The sequence below is a fragment of the Cetorhinus maximus genome, chromosome 6 (genome assembly GCF_964194155.1).
Source record: "Cetorhinus maximus chromosome 6, sCetMax3.hap1.1, whole genome shotgun sequence".
In the NCBI taxonomy this organism is placed as follows: domain Eukaryota; kingdom Metazoa; phylum Chordata; class Chondrichthyes; order Lamniformes; family Cetorhinidae; genus Cetorhinus; species Cetorhinus maximus.
In genome coordinates, this window is record NC_135884.1 from 102,177,376 (window position 1) to 102,196,836 (window position 19,461).

The following is a 19,461-nucleotide window of genomic DNA, read 5'->3' on the forward strand; positions in this document are numbered from 1 at the left end:
TGCCCTTGGTTGTTCCACTAGCCAATGAAGAAGGCAGTATCATCGTAGTAATCCACAGCAGCTTGTCTGTACCTTAAACAATATGACTTTAATCTTGCAAAATGTTTCAGAAGGGCATTGGAAATGTATGAGTTAGCACTTAACTCTTGTAGTACCATATAGTTTCAATTCTAATCTGTTTTTCAGTTTCCCCCTTTCCTAATATTATTAATGCTCATGGGGTATGGCTCCTCTGAAACCAGTAGTCCCTTTATACTTCATCCCTGTTGATGTCCTTCATCTGTGATGCTAGATACTGAACTTCAGACAAGGTCCAAAAATGTCCATACAATATTGTATCAAACCTACACTAAGAACCCTGTTAATGAATAGAGTATAGCCGCAGGACGATATTCAGTGACACAACCCTGTGCATATGAAATCTTCGTAATGGGGTAATAGCTAACAGAGAGATGAGATAGAGAGAAGCTCCAAAGTACCTAGCCCTAATTCTCTGTGATCCAAGATAAACATCTGCCATTAAAAATTGAACAACCAGGATAGGACTAATATAAAGTTTGTCAACACTAGGATTATGATCCAAAAGGTTATGCCTACAAGAGAGAAAACAAGGTATAAAATAAGAAGTATAGGCGAAGAAGTTAGTTAACATTGGAGCTCCAGGGGCCAAAGCAGGATCAACATATGAATACAGAATGTTTAAACTCAACAATTCCAGCAGACAGCCATTGGGTTTGACCCATGGTCAGTGGTTATGAGCCTTCCAAGTAATGTATGCACTCATTAATAGAAGGAGGAGAAACATACACAGAAATTTCACCTGAGGTACTCATGGATATGGAGCAAAGGCAGATAATGGAGTTGGAGTCCAGATCAACCATGCTCTAATTGAATGGTGGAACAGGCTCAATAGGCTGAGTGGCTGATTGCTTTTCCGATACACAATGGCAGAGAGTTGGAGTCTATCTTTGATACTTGAAATGTAACCTCCCAAAAAATCTCAGTCCATTATTCTTTAATGGAGTGCTAAGTCCACAGAACGTGGAGTGCAAGCCAATTTCACTACATGGCATGCAGCAATTCAAAAAGCAATTAGGGATGGGCAATAAATGGTAGCCTAGCCAGTGATGCCCACACCTAGTGAAAGAATATTTGACCACAGCATCTCCACACTGTAGTGGAGATGAGTATGTGTGTGGTAGGTTCCATTTGTATATAATTGGACCTCCTGTGGACCCATTGGAGCAGTCAAACTAACATGAAAAATGTTTATCTAGTTTAAATTAACTCCCTAACCTTGCTAAACTGTGAAGAGCTCTTTGAGACTATACAAACCAAAATCACAGACAACTGTGATAATAGCTTACTCTCAAATTGAATCAGTTAAAAACATAAAACTATTTTTATTTCTGTTCAGATTCTTGGCCTTCCTGTTGAAACTAATATAAAATTAAGTGTTGTACACTGCTGAACCCTCCAGTTCCTGCTGTGGTTATTGCCCATTTATGTGATGTTACTGTCAGTTGATCAGTATCAATGTTGTAAACTGATAGGAAACCATTTGGGAAATATTCCTTCAGTGTGCACTTTAACTGTTGATGATTATAACCAGGTCAATTATGCTCAAGGCAAAAAATCAAGTCTTTGCCGACAGAAAACTTCTGTGAGCTAGCAGGAATATCTTGGAGGCTCCAAGGCAGTTTGTGATGGACAGTAGAATTCTATTTGAGTCCGTACTTAAAATATAATGTTGCTGCAATGGGGCCTTGAAAATCACGATTTATTGTATAAGCTAATGAAATACATGTGCTGAAGGTCAAATTTGGCAACCATTCTCCAATTTGAGACTGCGATGAGTTGTGCTTACTGTTAAACCACCATTTTTCACTTTGGATTGGTCTAATACTTTTTAATCATTTTCGGAAGATTTGGTTTTGAATGTTTTCTCTATGTTCCAGCCGATGCTCACAGTGATGTGTCACCCCGGAGCCAGGTGCACACAGTTCAACAGCGCCCAACTGTAGGCAAGCAATATATTGCTTTGTTGTTAAATGCCCTTTTGTACTTGAACAGCATGTGAATATGTGCACAATAAAAATACAGCTGAACATTCACAAAATGCAAATGTTGATCACAATCTGAGCACAAGTCCCTGCTACTGTGTTAAGCAGCATAGATTTGGGGGAGATAGAGGTTGGCAAAAGTTGTGGAATTGAGCTACAAACCAATTTTCTTTTATGAAATTACAGCAAAGACAATCTTTTTCAATTTATAATGATCCTAAACCTGTTAGTTTAAAGCAAGCATTTTGTGGCTGATGAGTTCCCAGCTGATATGCACTAAAAGGTAGTTCAACAAATTTTGTAGTTATTATCACTGCCAATTTCAGTTCTGAGATTTTCACCTATGTTCTTACAGGCCACACAATTGTGCTGCAAAAATTATAGCATGAATCCATCCCCTTCACTCCATCCACCTGATCCCATTCCATCCGCAAAGGCTGCCATGTGGTTTGTAGTGGTCTAAACTAATTAAGTAGATCACAAGTTTGATATCTCATCTGAGTTGTTAGATAAACTCTGTAAAAGACAAACTGCAGAGCCTTCATCTGGACTATTCCCTTTCTTGATCCAGGGGCAAAGTCAGCCATGGCTCCCTATTCTAATTGTCCTACTACCCTTACTGAAGAGCATGCACATGTGGATGTTTGGTGAATCCAGCATTGGGCTCATCAGCTGTGATACTGTTACCTCCCAACCCCAACATTGTCAAGTCACCTGCAACACTTGAAACCTAGGTTTGTGCATGAAGAATACCACAAGTAGATATTGGAAGGTTATTGGCATTCTAGGAATTTTACTCCAGTATGAGCCATTATCTTTGGAAGAGGAAGAAAGAAAATTGGGGAAAAAATAAACTGCAGTACATCACAATGGTTTAAGACCAAAGAACAAATAGGCTCCTGTTTAACAGTTGTTTGACCTCCGTAAATTGACATTTGAATAGAAGGATGGCCTGATGACGAAGTGTCCAGCAGATAGCTGTGAATTCTGCAAGCCTAGTTTGACAAGAAAAGTACAGAGATAATCAGAAATAAGCCAGATTAATGGGCCCATATTGTCAACATTTGACAACACAGTCAAATTGCTTGAACAATATTGTTCCTGATGAATTTTGTCCTGATGGCATTGCCAGACATGCTGCCACACAAGGACTTGATGTTCACCACAGTTTATGCACCCCTTTTTGATTTAGTATATCAAGGATGCATGAATGCTAGTCATCAAACTACCATTGTCATTAAATGCATTAGCCAAGCAATAGAGATGTTACCAAGCAATGCCAGCTGTTTAGTGGAAAGTTTATTTAAGAGAGCAAAATAAAATCTGTTCGAGATCCTCAAATCTTGCAGCAGAAGAATACATCAGAAGCAAAAGAGGTTTGGACTGTGAGTGCAAATGATTGTTCGTGGTAACAAACTTTGCAGAATGTTTTATTTTAAGTTCACAGTTTGGGCTTGTTAGGATTGTTTAGTCCAGGCTCATTTTCAGCCTTCTAGCTGATGCTCCCAATGCACAATTTGCAATCCATTTTCTTAGGTCAAACTCACTCAGCAAAGCTTTTCACAGCCACCACTGTTCAATTTTTCATGCCTAATGGAGCGTGCTGATGCCATTTAAACATGAGCTTGCACCATATTATTTCTTCATGTTTTTACTGTTCTTCAAGACTAAAGGCAATATGAGGCAGATGTGGGCATCGCTGGCAAGGTCAGCATTCATTGCCCATCCCTAATTGCCCTCAAAGTTAGTGTTGAGCTGGCCGTCTCAAACAGCGGTGGTCCACTTGTACACTCAGTGCTGTTAAATAAAGAGTTCTAGGTTTTTGATTCAGCAACAGTGAAGGAACAACGATATAGTTCCAAGTCAGGATAGTATGTGACTTGGAGTGGATCTTGCAGGTGGTGTTTTTCCCATGCGTCTATTGCCCTTCTAGGTCAGGGGTCTGTAACCTTGCGGTTCAATAAGGACTTGTGCGGCTCCCGACCTTGTTCAATCAAATCCATTTTAATGGTAATTAAATGCCTTTTGTTTTTTTAACTTTTATTAACATTATACTTGTGTGAGAGTGTCATTCAGCTGACAACTTTTTTTTGTAAAAACCTTTAAAATGTTGTTGAAATATGTCTCAGTCCTGTTTTACATTATTATTGACATTTGAGTAACAATTATGGCTGTTAAGTTATTGTGTCTTTGAAGGTTGCTGACCCTTGTTCTAGATGGTAGAAGTTGCGGGTTTGCTGTAATTGGAGCCTCTGCAGTGCATCTTATATATGGTACACACTGCTGCTACTGTGCGTTGGTAATGGAGGGAGTGAATGTTTAGATGGTAAATGGGGTACTGATCAAGGGATGGTGTCGAGCTTCTTGAGTGATGTTGGAGCAGCATTCATCCAGGTATGTGGAGAGTATGCCATCACACTCCTGACTTAAAGATTGTGGACGGATATTGGGGAGTTGAGAGGTGAATTACTTGCCACAGAATTCCCAGCTTCTGTTCTGCTCTTGAAGCCACAGTATTTATATTGCCTGGTCAATGATAACTCCCAGCATGTTAATAGTGGGGGGTTCAGTGATGGTCATACCATTAAATGTCAAAGGGAGATAGCTAGATTCTCTCTTGTTGGAGATGGTCATTGCCCGCCACTTGTGTGGCATAAATGCTACTTGCCACTTATCAGCCCAAGCCTGCATGTTGTTCAGGCCTTGCTGCATATGGACACGTACTGCTTTAGTACCTGAAGATTCGTGAATGGTACTGAACATTGATGAAGCAGCTGAAGGTGGTTGGCCCTAGGACAGTACACTGAGGAACTCCTGCAGCGACGTTCTGGGGTTGACCTCCAGCAACCAGAACCATCTTCCTCTGTGCTGTGTATGACACCAACCAGTGGAGAGTTCTCCCGGATTTCCATTGATCTGAATTATGCTTGACACTATACTTGGTCAAATGCTGCCTTGATGTCAACAGCAGGTCGCTCTCACCTCACTTGTGGAATTTGGGCCTTTTGTGCACGTTTGGACCAAGGCTCTGGTGAGGTCTGGATCTGAATGGCCTTGGCAGAACCAAAACTGAGCATCCGTGAGCAGGTTATTGGTGAAAAAAAATGCCACTGGATAGTACTGTTAATGTCACCTTCCATCACTTTGCTGATAATTTAGCATAGACTGATGGGGCAGTAATTCTGGTAGCCTCCACTAACTAGTGAGTCAGTGCTATTCTGCTAGGACAATTGATTTGTGATTCACTGAATGATTATAAATAACTAATTCTCAAGTTAACAAGTGTAACATTCCCTAATGTAAAGCTGAAAGTTCCTTGAAGACAGAGCACAAAGCTTACGCAGTTGGGTAGGTAGACCTCTGCATTCTCCGAAACTTTGGAGGGTGGGGGTACACACTGGAATGAAAGAAAAAGTGTTCCATATGTTTTGAGGTAGCATTTTTACTATGCACAGGCCTCATTAATGGGCACAAAAAGATGCAAGTTCAAGTGTAATTGGTCCCATGTCTAATTCGCTGTGATGTTTCCCAATGTAGCTATTGATTCACTAAGTGCTAAAATAAAACAGGCACTGGTTGGTCTAAGGGTCTGTTGCTGAAGAGGTTCACTGTTTTTGAGAGTGTTACTTTTTATCTGACCATTCAACTAACTTGAGCCCTAGTGAGAGGGTGAATATGTGGAATGGCTGCGAAGGTGAATGAAAGCCTTGACATTTGTCACTGAACAGGAGTTTCACTTCTGCTGAGATGGCTGGTGGAGGATGTTAAAGGTGAGGGTTGGGGACAATGCTTTGCAGACTGTATTGCTAATTAGTAACATGTTGTGGGTTGAGTGCTTGATGTATATTGATCAGGCATCCCTTTCCTTTCGGTGGTTGCCTTTTATTCCAGCCTACTTGGCATTCTTCCTCAGTCCTGAAAACACTGCTCATTTTCCCCCCACAACCTACTGACTTGCAAAACCATATTCGTTCTGTTCGTTACCTCCAGAAATGCCTGTTGCACAATCGCTTCGTTAGGAGGGTCTCCCTCTGCCTTAGTTGTGGTTACTTTGTTGAGTGCTGCCTCCCCTAGCAGGACTTTCATCCTGTGTCCAGTGAAGGGGGACAGCTCTGGCTTTCCTACCCACATAAGAGTCAGTGTCTTCCCAAAAAAGCTTGTGGTTTTGCTTAAGCTTTAGGACCCCCTGCAAACAGAGTTCAACATGCTAACAGCCCTACCAAGGTATGGCAGTGCTCCATGTGTGTGCTAAAAACATACAGGAAGCTTGAGCAAACTAATTAATTGAGCTCACCCTGTGGGTCATTTTTGTTTCAGGGCCTGATTGCAGAATCAGACCTCCTGTGGCCACTGCTGCTTAGAACACCAGTTCAAGGGTGGGGAGAAGATTATGAATGACCTTGCAGAAATGAAGGAGCACTGATTATAAACATCCAAAAGTGATGGCAATGCAGGGTAAATAACTAGATTCAAGGAAAACTATTAGAAGATTAAAAAGGACAAAAGGAGCAAAGGGAACAATACATAGAGGAAGGCGAGAGCACTGCCCTCATTTCAAACCTCAATTAAAATTCTTTTATTACTTGTATAATTTGGTTTGCAGTTTTCAGCAGACCATAAAAATTAGTTTGACATTTTAATCAGATGCAGTTCATTTACATTGTATTCAGTAGGTTAATTGATGTTAAACCCCACGCTGCCCTTTGAGTATTGAATGACCTTTACCACTTTCACATCTTTTCCATCAAGTTGTCTATACAAAATTGTATTTTCAAAATGGTAATGGGATTTCAAAGTAGTATTTAGAATAATGCTGAATATATTTTTTGAAATCAGTTGCAAAAAACATTAAATTTTGTGCGTTGCTTTATTTTGAAAAGATCAAGCACAGAGGCAATCCTTTAAATGTTTGAGGTAGAATGGCCTGCAGCAAAAAATGATTTTACGAAGTTGCAGCTGCTGCTACTCATCAGATTGCAAAGCAGGTTGTGCTTTGACGCTGTAAGGTCCCGAAATATAAATGCGTCTGAATCTTCCTTAAACCAATTTGATACTCAAAATAGTTTTGCTGTCAATGTGTGTTGCATGATATAACGAGAGAAATTATACCACTTCAATGAAAAAAGAATGCATTTTTGGAATGAGCATCATTATTAGCTCTGCATATCACAAGATGATGCCATTTAGTTTACTATCTGATTGTTGCCCGGTGAGAAGATGCAGAGCTCAATACTTTATTCCCTAGCCTATGTCTGTCTGCAGGTTTGCGTACGAGTGATTTCCATTACAAATTACTATGTTTTGACATTTGTTGACAAGTATGTATTTCAGAACCTAGAGCTCATAGGTGTTTACAGCACAGAAGGAGGCCATTCGGCCCATTGTGTCCATGCCGGTCAACAAAGATCTAACTACACTAATCCCATTTTCCAGCACTTGGCTCATAGCCCTGGAGGCTATGGGAAGAGTAACATGTAAAAAAAAAGCTCAAGGAGATAGAAATGAGTATGACATAAGGTGGCAGAGGAACAACTGACCGGGAGAGTATAAAGGAAAATATAATTCATGCAGACATCCCTTTGAAAAAAGCATAAGCACCTGACATGCCTGTCTTTTGTTGTGAGCTCCATATCAACACTTTGCCACAAGATTGATGTATGACACAGTCACTTGAGAGAATAATAAAGAGCCTAAGTAAAAATAAGAAAGGGACAAAGATTATTTTTGAGTCTTCACTACTAAACCTAGTTTTCATTTTTCTTTGAAATTTAGGGTTGTTCCCATTATTTAATTTGAAATTACAGTATTTGATTTGGTGGGGGTGGGGGGGGGTGGAGAGAAAAGCAACCTTGATTACCTCATCTCTGTTTAATTTCCTCCCAATCTTTGGCCTTCCAGTCCTATGAATGGTTTAGAAGTACATCTGCTACAAGGTGGTTCTGTTGGCAGCAGAGATTGGGACTTCAAAAAAAGGAAACTGCCTCCACAGTCATTATCAGAAATTGGCACATCAAAGGTATAGAAAAAAATTTCCCTCATTCAGTTTAGACCCATCCCAAACGAAATCAGATTTCTAAACCGTTTTAAACTTTTTTGGACAAAATAAAGTCTTGCACAGATTACAGTCACAAATAAAATTGTGTTTCTTCCCCCCAAGATTATACTTCCTGGATTGCTTGTTAATAATTTATAAACACTGATACAGCTTGAGACATATCTTTCAAACAGTCTTTCCCTGTCATCATCTTTTCAATAAAGGTTCTCTTTGTCCCTATCCACCCCACTACCCCCACTTCCAATTGTTTCAGCATATGATATCCACTTAAGCCACAGAGATTTGTTAAGACAGTACAATTCACTGCTCAGACCTTGTTTTGAGTACTGTGTTCGGCTCTATTCACCATGCCATAGAAATCATCAGCATGCTTTGGATAGATACAGGAAAGGGCAAAAGACTGATTCCAAGTGTTAAGGTTAGAGAGGCCCAAACTGTCCTATCTAAGTAAGAGGTTAAGTGGGACTTTATCAAGATGTAAAATGATGAGGCAAACCGTGAATATTGTTTCAAAGTTAATGAGGATAGGAACAGAGAATGTAAATTTAAATTGATAGAAAATAAATTTAAAATGGATATTAGAAAAATCTATTCTGCTTACCAAGGAATAATGTTTGATGTGATATAGCATGCAAAATAGTGGAGTCCAAAGCCTGGAGGGATGAGCTTTGATGTGTCATATGGTTTTCTCTCACCCTTAACTGTCATAGTATTAAGATGGAAGTTGCATGAGATGGTCAGAGATCAGTATAGTGAGCAGGAAAAGGATCGAATGCTTCTGGTTTTCTGTCTCTTCTGTTTTGTTAGACTTCCATTATAGTGTTGAATTTAAAAAATCTTGCATAATGAGGCTTGGTTAAGAGTCCAGTATTACTATGCGACCAATATGCTTGTTGAAACAGCTGCACCCCAGATTGTTTGATAGAGAGGTCACACTCTCTGATCTCTGCTGCCAATTTCACAATGTTTGTTTACACATGTTAAGTAGTTTCAAAGGTTTATGGCTTTTGTTATTGATGCTTTAAAGGGTCTGGATGATTGACACTACTTTTTTTCAACATGGGAGAAAGTTATGAATGAATTACTTTTTTCAAAGCTTTTTTTTACACATACTACTGTCATTATAGGGTTCATTGGTTCTAGGCAGTGTATAGTGGGACAATGATCATGGAAGAACCATAACTTACACTCACCCCCAGTGCTCCTCATGCTAAGGGCAGAGCTTGACATAGCGGCATGAGAGGCCATGGGGATTGGGCGGAAGGGCAGAGTTTGTCATGGGGAGGCATGATTGGGCCATGGGAGCAAGAGGTGGCATGGATGGGGCATGGGAAACGTTTGGAATGTGAGGGAGTATGAGGGGTGAAGGCTGGAAGGCCTTTGTGTTTTTATTTTAACTGGACAAAGTCCCCCAGCACTGAGGCGGGTATTTTAAACAGCCGGTCTTTCCGCGCCCATCACCCTCTGTGGCCACCGTCGGCTGGCCTGTCCCCAACAATGAAGATCCTGTCTTTGCGGGCAATTTCTCCTGAGGCAGGCAGGCCAAGCTGGGAATTTTCCTGACTCCCACTACCCGCATTGAGGTTGAAAATTGAGCCCATATATTTTGATGTTGCCAATGATGTACTACTGTCACCTGTGTATGGTGTCGGAAAATACAATCGGGGGGATGTTACATATGAACATATAAATTAGGAGCAGGAGTAGGCCACCCCTTACTAACATCTGGGGTCTTGTGCCAAAATTTGGAGAGCTGGCTCACAGACTTGTCAAGCAACAGCCTGATGTAGTAATACTCATGGAATCAGATCTTACAGATAATGTTCCAGGCATCACCATCCCTGGGTACGTCCCAGGCATCACCATCCCTGGGTATGTCCTGTCCCACCAGCTCCTCGGATACTGAAGCAGTCCATGTCCAAATACAGCAAGATCTGGACAATATCCAGGCTTGGCATAACAAGTAGCAAGTAACATTTGTGCCACACGAGTACCAGGCAATGACCATCTCCAACAAGAAAGACTCTAACCATCACCCCTTGACATTAAATGGTATTACCATCGCTGAATCCCTCAGTATCAATATCCTGGGGGTAACCATTTACCAGAAACCGAACTGGACTAGCCATATAAACGCTGTGGCTACAAGAGCAGGTCAGGGGCTAGGAATCCTGTGGCAAGAAACTCACCACCAGACTCCCCAAAGCCTGTCCATCATCTACAAGAAGTCAGGACTCTGATGGAATACTCTCCACTTGACTGGATGAGTACAGCTCCAACAACACTCAAGAAGATTGACACCATCAAGAACAAAGCAGCCCTCTTGATTGGCATGCCATGCACAAACATTCACTCCCTCCACCACTGATGCACAATGGCAGCAGTGTGTACCATCTACAAGATGCACTGCAGAAACTCACCAAGACTCCTTAGACAGCACCTTCCTGTGATGGAATACTCTCCACTTGCCTGGACGAGTGCAGGTCCAACAACATTCAAGAAGATTGACACCATCCAGGACAAAGTGTAGAGGATAGCCAGAATCTCCAAAACGATATAGATGGGTTGGTGGAGTGGGCGGTAAAGTGGCAGATGGATTTTGATATAGAGAAGTGTGAGGTCATACATTTAGGGAGGTCAGCAGTTACAGGGATTACACAATAAATGGGAATATACTAAGAGGGGTAGATGAAGTGAGAGATCTTGGCATACAAGTACACAGGTCCATGAAGGCAGCAGTTCAAGCAGACAAGGTTGTAAAGAAGGCATATGGAATGCTCTCCTTCATTGGCAGAGGTATAGAATATAAAAGTAAGGATATAATGTTGGAATTGTATAAAACACTGGTGAAGCCACAACAGGAGTATTGTGTGCAGTTCTGGTCACCACATTACGAAGGACATAATAGCTCTGGAGAGAGTGCAGAGGAGGTTTACAAGAATGTTGCCAAGGTTAGAAAAGTGTAGCTACGAGGAGAGATTGGATAGGTTGGGGTTATTTTCCTTAGAACAAAGAAGGCTGAGAGGTGACTTGATTGAGGTGTACAAAATTATGAGGGGAACAGAAAGAGTGGACAGGATAAAATTGTTTTCCTTGGTGGAGAATTCTAGAACCAGGGGACATAGATTCAAGATAAGTGGCAGAAGGTGTAGGGGGGACATGACGAACTTTTTTACGCAGAGGGTAGTGGGTGTCTGGAATTCACTGCCCAAGTTGGTGGTAGAGGCAGAAACTTTAAACTCTTTTAAAAAGTACCTGGATCTGCATCTAAAGTGCTGTAAGCTGCAGGGCTATGGGCCGGGTGCAGGAAGGTGGGATTAGAAAGGGCACCTGGGTGTTCTCGGGCTGGCATGGACAAGATGGGCCAAATGGCCTCCTTCTGTGCTGTAACTTTTCTAAAGCAGCCCTCTTGATTGGCATGCCATGCACAAACATTCACTCCCTCCACCACTGATGCACAATGGCAGCAGTGTGTACCATCTACAAGATGCACTGCAGAAACTCACCAAGGCTCCTTAGACAGCACCTTCCAAACTCACGACCATTACCATCTAGAAGGATAAGGGCAGCAGACACATGGGAACCCCACCACCTGGAAGTTCCATCCCGCCCCCCATTCTTCACACCATCCTGACTTGGAAATATATCACCGTTCCTTCACTGGGTCAAGATCCTGGAACTGCCTCCCTAACAGCACTGTGGGTGTTACTAAACCACATGGACGGCAGCATTTCAAGAAAGCAGCTCACCACCACCTTCTCATGGGCAGTTAGGGATGGGCAATAAATGCAGGCCTAGCCAACAATATCCACATTATATAAATGAATTTTTTTAAAACTCAGCCTCTCGAGCCAGCTCTGCCTTTCAATAAGATCATGGCTGATCTGAATTTAACCTCCAAATCCACCTTGTCAAGACCCCTCAGGATCTTGTGTTTCAATCAAGTCGCCTCTTACTGTTCCAAACTCCAGTGGATACAAGCCTAACCTGTCCAATCTTTTCTCAAAGAACAACCTACACATTGCTGGTACTATATTAGTCTAGTAAACCTTTTCTGAACTGCGTCTAATACATTTACATCCTGAGTCCCACTCAAGAAACAACCATTATAACTCCTTTGTGACATATGGGCCATGAAGACGTTTCTCATGCATGGAATGGACTGAGTATTCTACAGTTCATAAACTATGTATGCTATATGTACCAGAGGCCAATTAAGCCATTCAATCAGAAGTTAATCAAAAGAACTAATTGAAACAAAATTACACAAAGTAACTACACTTCTAAAAATGTACTGCTCTTCTTGTGGAACCATGCCAGTGAATTGACAGTGTTCAGTGAGATGTACCTTCATTAAAGGATATTCTAGAATGTTTTATGGTTGGACCAGTACTTTATCTAAGTTTTTCTTTGCTTCCCTCCTGCCTTTCTCCCAAGCGTTAGTGTCTCTAACAATGGGAATGGCACCTTCTAGTTGGAGTGAATGTTTGTGCATGGCATGCCAATCAAGAGGGCTGCTTTAGAAGTTGCTGATGGACCTTTTTACAACCTTCCTTTCATTTGATTTTCAGTGCTCCACCATTTGTGGCTGTGCATTCTGATGCCTAGGCCCTAAGCTCTGGAATTCCCTTCTTAAACCTCTCTGCCTCTTTACCTCTGACTCCTCCTTTAAGAAGCCTCTTTAACCAAGCTTTTGGTCATCTGTCCTAAAATCTCTTCTTGTGACTCTGTCAAATTTTGACTGAAAATGTTCCTGTGAATCGTCATGGGACATTTTACTGTGTTAAACGTAAGTTGTTGTGTTCTTGAATATGAAAATCAATCCATCAACAATAAATGGAAAGTGGTTTGATGCACTGGAGCTCTACCCTTCGATTTTGAATATGCTACTGCTGCAGTTTATCGTTACTTGATATACACAGAGTTTTTGTGTGATAGTTGAAATAACCTGACCATACAAATTCCCCATTAAGTAAGGTCTTATGTCATGTGCGATAGTTGCATTCAGATACACACATTAAAAGAATTAGCTCCTTTCAATGGAGATCAAAAGAATCATTATCTGCAATGTATTCTAAATCAATACTTGAAGGTTCTTGGTGGGAGTATTCAACTGAGAGATTCTGAGGATGAAAGTAAAGCAATGAAGCTTCATTCTTGTGGTTTATGATCTGTATTCTGTGCTGGTTGTATGCTAGTTTCATAATTTCCTCCTAATTCTGAGTATATTGTAATTCTATGAACCCTGCTGTGAGTTAAGTGACTATATTGTTCTACAATGGTGATATTATCATAACTTCAGCTCTACATTGTATTCAAAACGTCTTCCTCCTTCTGAAGGCACTGATTTTTGCTGGGATGCAGCAGCTCACCAGTATCTCACCCCAAGTGGCTCTCCTTCATACATAAACCAAGACAATGAATGTCAGCAGGCCATTCAATCATGAGGGCTGCATAGCTAAGCCTGCTCTGGCCTTTATCCATTGTTAATACATATGTTTCCAAAAAGCAGTCACTGGATAGCAATCAGGAGTGTGAGCACTGGCTGATTTCATTTTTTTACTTCCTAGTTGGTGACATAACTGAAGTCCATAGCACTACCCCTATCACGGTCCCTGACGATACCAGCTAACTCAGCATTGAGCAAAGATCAAACCTGCAATTTTCCTGGGCTGCATGGTTTTGTTCCAAATTTGGAAGTTCATTTGCCAACTGAGCTACATCTGTTCAGCTCTGTTTTTAATTGTCATTAATTAATTGCTGCCATGCTACATGTGGACCAACATGGTGGAAAGTGAAATGAAGGCTGTAATCTAACCTGGGATTCCGACCATTGCCATAAACCACTTGAACCAGGGCAAAAATGAGTGATTCATTGAAATGACAACTTATTAGTCCATCTTACCAATCAATCAGCTAAGCATTGGCTATAAAAGTGGTTTTATCCAGTGCATAAGGGTGAACTGAGCAATCAAATCACTCAACTGGTTTCAAAGCTACCAATTCCAACTTGGTGTTTAGTAGAAATTGATGATCACAAAATTTGGTGATCTGAAGTTGATTTTGATCACCATCTCATAATGGGGATGCAGAGGCGCATAATAGACTCGTACCCAAAAAATAATTGACAAGACTATCCATTTGCAGAAGAAGCCAGGTGTTTTAAGCACCACACCTCTACTCTTTTTGTAAAGTATGACTCTTTGGACTTTATCTGATGCTCAGTTTGTAACTAATTTATTCTTTTGCGGGGGCGATGCTGTTCCTACAACTTATTTTTTGATAGAGCAGCAGTGTGTCTTTTTTACAATTCCAGGAATTGATTGCTTCCATTCCCCAGGTCCAGATTTAAGTGTCTGCAATTCCTAACTTCCCCTGCAATCTTTTGCCAATTAAATACAGTGCAGTTTGTCCTAATCCCCAACAGTGAAGATGCCGAACCCCCGGCCGATGAACCAATGAAGACTACATGCAAATTTCAATTTCTTTTTCAGAACTCTTTCAGTGGAAAAATGCACTCTTCTTCCCAATCCACTCACCAATCTCTTGCAACAATCATGGTTGATTTTAGTAACACTGTGATATTAAACAACTATAGCTTTGTAATATGAATCCACTCAAGGATATGTACACAACTCTGATCAGAATAACATGACAGCTGTTCCATGTAGTTTCTCTGTGTAAAATAGTACTAATTGCCCAAATCTATGTGAGTGTTCCTTTCACTTGTATACAAGTTTGTTAGGACTTGACTGCTGTCTGATAAACCAGACTAAATTTGAAAGTTCTCTTGTATGTTTTAAAATCATATGAGTTTCTGCATTCAGTCGCAAATTAGAAGTAATTTTCACACTGTCTAATTTTGTTATTCGCCTATAATTTCCTTCAAGGAGACTGTGCTGATCTACATATCAAGTTTGGGATGATGTGGGTGTGGGTAGGGGTGTAGTAAGGTTGAGTCATCTACAAATCCATTTTCTGGTTGCTAGATGCTATTTCTGTGTTTTTAACCTCCTGAGGAGTGAAATTCTTTTAAAATCCAGATTGATGCTATTCTTTGTCATTTGTTTGTCCTGTCAGGGTGTACAGAACCTTAGAGAATTTTTAATCGCTGCTGTTTTTGATAAGGGGTGGCGTATCCCTGGGCTGTTGCTCATTTTGATGTGGGATTGTGTCAGGTTGAGAGTTTCCAATCTGAATGTGCTGTCAAAGAGAAGAACCGGGCTTCAGGTGGTGCTGGGTCAACTCGAGGCTCTTGCACTCTCCCTCTCCCCATTTAGCAGCATAGGCTCAGGAATAGGAAATTTTTATCAGTTGTCCTGCTGACAAGGGAATGATCCTTTTTTGTTAAGTATAACCAAAAAGAGAAAAACAAAATATATTTGAGGGAGTGAAAGAGCTCTGAGTCTTAAAAAAAATGTACAGAATTGAGAATTGTGATCGGAGCTTTATGGCATTTAATTTGGCATTTTGGATTTCGGAGTTTAATTTTAGCAAAATACCAGCAAAGACTTCAGTTTGTGTATTTAGAAATTACTTGAACAAAAACAAACCTAAGAGCCAGTTTGAAAAAGTCTCAATGCTCCATTTCCCTCTTGGATGCAAGAAGGGAAAGTGCCTGCGGTTTTTCCAAGTGATAAATCCGAGATGGAGCTATTCCTAAGAAGACTGAATGCCAACAGAGTCTCTAAGAAAGCAACTGCCTTTGTGCACCAGCTTTCACTGTGGGTGTTTTGTTTCATCCTCCATGGAATGAACTATGTTACATTAAGATAAAAACAAAAAGCTACTGTGGATGCTGGAAATCCAAAACAAAAACAGAATTACCTGGAAAAACTCAGCAGGTCTGGCAGCATCGGTGGAGAAGAAAAGAGTTGACGTTTCGAGTCCAACTCTTTTCTTCTCCACCGAGGGTCAGGTTGGACTCGAAACGTCAACTCTTTTATTCTCCACCGATGCTGCCAGACCTGCTGAGTTTTTCCAGGTAATTCTGTTTTTGTTTTATGTTACATTAAGCTTGTGTGTAGGCTCCTAAGCAGGAAGACAGTTTATGGTTGTGCTTTGGTTATGAAATTAACTTTAGCCGATAATGAAATGAAGGAATGGGAAAGTGAAATTGGGTGCATTGCCTGGAGATTTCTACATCTAAATTGACATCTTAGTGTTGCGTACACGTTTTCTTGTGATTTAATTGACCTTTCCTTGTATATTTTTAAAAAACCTTTGGTACATTATAAAGGGTTTCATTTTGGAATGAGAATAGCTTCAGCAAAAACAATCTCCTCTCAATACATTTAAACATCCTCCTTATTTCATTTTGGCTTGTCTTGAATGCATAGTGCAACCTCTGTTTACCCTGCTGGACCTCCTTTTGCTTTGCTGAATCTGCTTTCATCATCAGATGTTCCTTAATTAACTCGGCGGGAGGTTATAGTGTTTGCTTGGGTTCATTCTTTGTCATTACGCATGTTTTGAGCATTCTGATCTTGTGGCTAAAAACTCTGACTGCTGAGATCAGTTCCTGCAGGCCTAAGGATGAACTGATTGCATTCTGAACACAAACATAGTAAAAGCACAACACTGGGAATAATGGTGTTTTTGTTTTTTAAGAAGCTCCTGTAAAATGTGTTAATTACTGTGCATGTGCAATCACTGGCAAATAACCATGCGTCTCCCACACAGTGCTGCTGCACAACATATTCTTTCTCGCGCATAGAAGCACGTTCTGTCTCATGAATATTTCTTTTAAAGGCCATTCCTCATCCAAATATTGCCCAGTTGCCATCTCTACCTGACAGACTAAGCTTGATTATCCTAAAAATTGAAGTTAAATGGCTCTCAGTGGGTAGATGCACTGTGTGATGTGCCAGGAAGATTTCAGGGTCATTCCCTGGTCCAGCTGAATTAGCTAATCTCAGCAAGACTGCCAGGGGATGATATAAATACAATCAATCTACCTGGAGATTGAGCTCCCACTGCAGATTGCTGATTATTCTGCATCCGTGGAACCATATGGAATTATAGCCCCTGTTTTTGGCTGATCTGTGTGTCTGGTAGCATGAGTTATTACCTTAGCAGAGGAAAAGTAAATGAAGAAAGATGCAAATTTAGAGTGGGGTTAACAAAAACACAAGCTCTGATTTTATCAGAGTCAATCATTCTATGCCAAGAGCCTGGGTGAGTAACAGCTCACATGTCGAGGCCTGGAGAGATTTTAACTCCCAGGCCTCATTTACACATCCAAGCCTTACTCCCACCCAAAACCAGCAGAAACTACTGAGTGAGGATACCTGATAAGTGTTGTAAAACCTGCCTTTTCTGAATGTCTTCCGTCCCTTGATCCAACTTCTAGTTGGATTGAGCCAACAGGGGAGCCATCCCTGGCCCTCTGCTCAGGCCTCCAATTAAAGGAGCAGATGGGGCATGATGACATGACCGAAGCCTGGTTTGCATATTTAAAGAGGATAGTGCAGGCTCGGGGCAAATAATCAGATGGGTTGGAAAGGAATGAGTAAGACCCCCAGTCCATTTTAATTGCCCCCCTGCCTGCATTCTGCTAGACACAGGAAGCCAAAATTAGAGGCATGGTGTTTGATCACTGCAAGAGGGATGGCCTTAGTGTTGTGTTGTTCACCAGTCATGCAGTGGGCTCACGCTTGTCTGGCGTATGGGCTGATGTAAAATATAGCAAATTTGTAAATTTGATGTAAAATATAGCCTTAATTTGTAGGTAATATTCCATGGTTATGTTTTTTTCAAATGTTGTGATAGTGAATTACAGCATCATGAGATGCTGTCCTCTGCTTAGATATCACACTATTGACGCCAAATGATTTACAAGTATGTTTCTTTTCATAGAAAAAGCTACAAACACTGGAAGTGGAAATAAAAATGGAGGCATGCTAGAAATCCACAGCAGGCCCATCAGCATGGATTACATCTGAAACATTAACCCATCTCTTTGTCTTCAAACGCTGTCAAACCTGCTGTGCATTTCCAGCACTTCCTGCTGCTATTACTCGTTTTTTTTATACTACAAAAATCCAGTTACAAAAATCTCATCAAACCTCCCTTGTAAATTAATATACAATCTTTCTTTCCCCAGATACATCGAACGGAAAGCTTTCCTGGACAGAGTCGATCACCGGCAGTTTGAGCTGGAACGTGACATCCGGCTCAGTAACATGAAGCCGTGACATTAATCTCTCAGAAGTCTGTTGTTTAATGTAAATGTGTATCTGAACTACTCAGCACATATTACCAGTGCCCCAGGAGGCGATGGTTTGTGACTGTCCCACACGTACTGTAAGCAATGTCCAGCCTTTTCCTTCCTGTGGATTCCATTGCATTTTTAATTGTTAACCTTATGTTAAAGATTTTTTTTTAAACGATCAATAGATAGTTGGATAGTGACTAATAGTGGGTCTTGACTATTTTTTTCTCTTTTTATGACTGCAGCAAGTTCAATGAGGTGACAAAGATCATTGCATGTTTTAGAACTTAATACTTGGCAAGACTCTTACATCGTTGTTATTTGGTGACAGTACTGTTAGTTTTTGTTCTGCAAGGACAAAAAAAAAATTGTACTTTAGTTCTGTGAATTCTTTTAATATCTGCAATCTCAATCATGACATTGCCAATGTGTCTATACAAATTAAAATGAAAATTAATTTGACCTAGAGTCATTGTTTCTATCTTTCCTGCAAGTTCAGCTTTATATAACACTCCTATTAAACCGCTTTAATATTTGAACACTAAACATTGCAAAAGATTTGACGATTAATACAGAAAATACCAATTTAACATTTTGAAGGAAAAATGAGAAAAGTGTAAAACTGGAGGCTTGTTCTTGGGCATACTTGGTTTTTTGAAGACCATGGACGAAACCAGATATCAATTCATGTGCACATTTTACATACCTCCCACTTTTAATCATTGCAGAGTACTTTAATAATATTAAGCAACATTGGCTCAGTGATCTGACAGTACTGGTGCAGGGCCTCTGTTGGTAAGCATTGAAGATGTGCTGGAATAGATCCAACTACACCATGGGCAGTATTAATAATTATTTTGGGCAGTTATCATAGGCTGTATTGGCCGCAATTGCAAAGGGAACCCCGTCCCATAAGCAATATCAGCTCATTATAATTGCTTGATTGTATTTTCAACACTATAAACCACCGATATATTTAAGGGAAATCTAGATAAGTACATGAAGAAGAAAGAAATAGAAGGAATGTCGATACAGTAACATGAAATAAGTTGGGAGGAGGCTCGTGTGAAACACAAACACCAACATAGACCTGTTGGGCTGAATAGCCTGTTTCCATGCTGTCAAATTCT

The 19,461-nt window shown here is 40.6% G+C and overlaps 1 protein-coding gene across 2 annotated transcripts in view; it reads left to right on the plus strand.

Annotated features, from left to right (window-relative positions):
• cfdp1 (craniofacial development protein 1) overlaps positions 1-18,793 on the plus strand; it is a 198,085-nt gene extending 179,292 nt beyond the window's left edge. For both annotated transcript variants that reach the window (XM_078544210.1, XM_078544214.1), the window contains one exon: positions 18,224-18,793. In XM_078544210.1, the coding sequence (XP_078400336.1) occupies positions 18,224-18,314 (91 nt within the window). In that variant the 3' untranslated portion in view covers positions 18,315-18,793. The remainder of the gene's footprint in view (positions 1-18,223) is intronic.
• Positions 18,794-19,461: the final 668 nt, after the last annotated feature.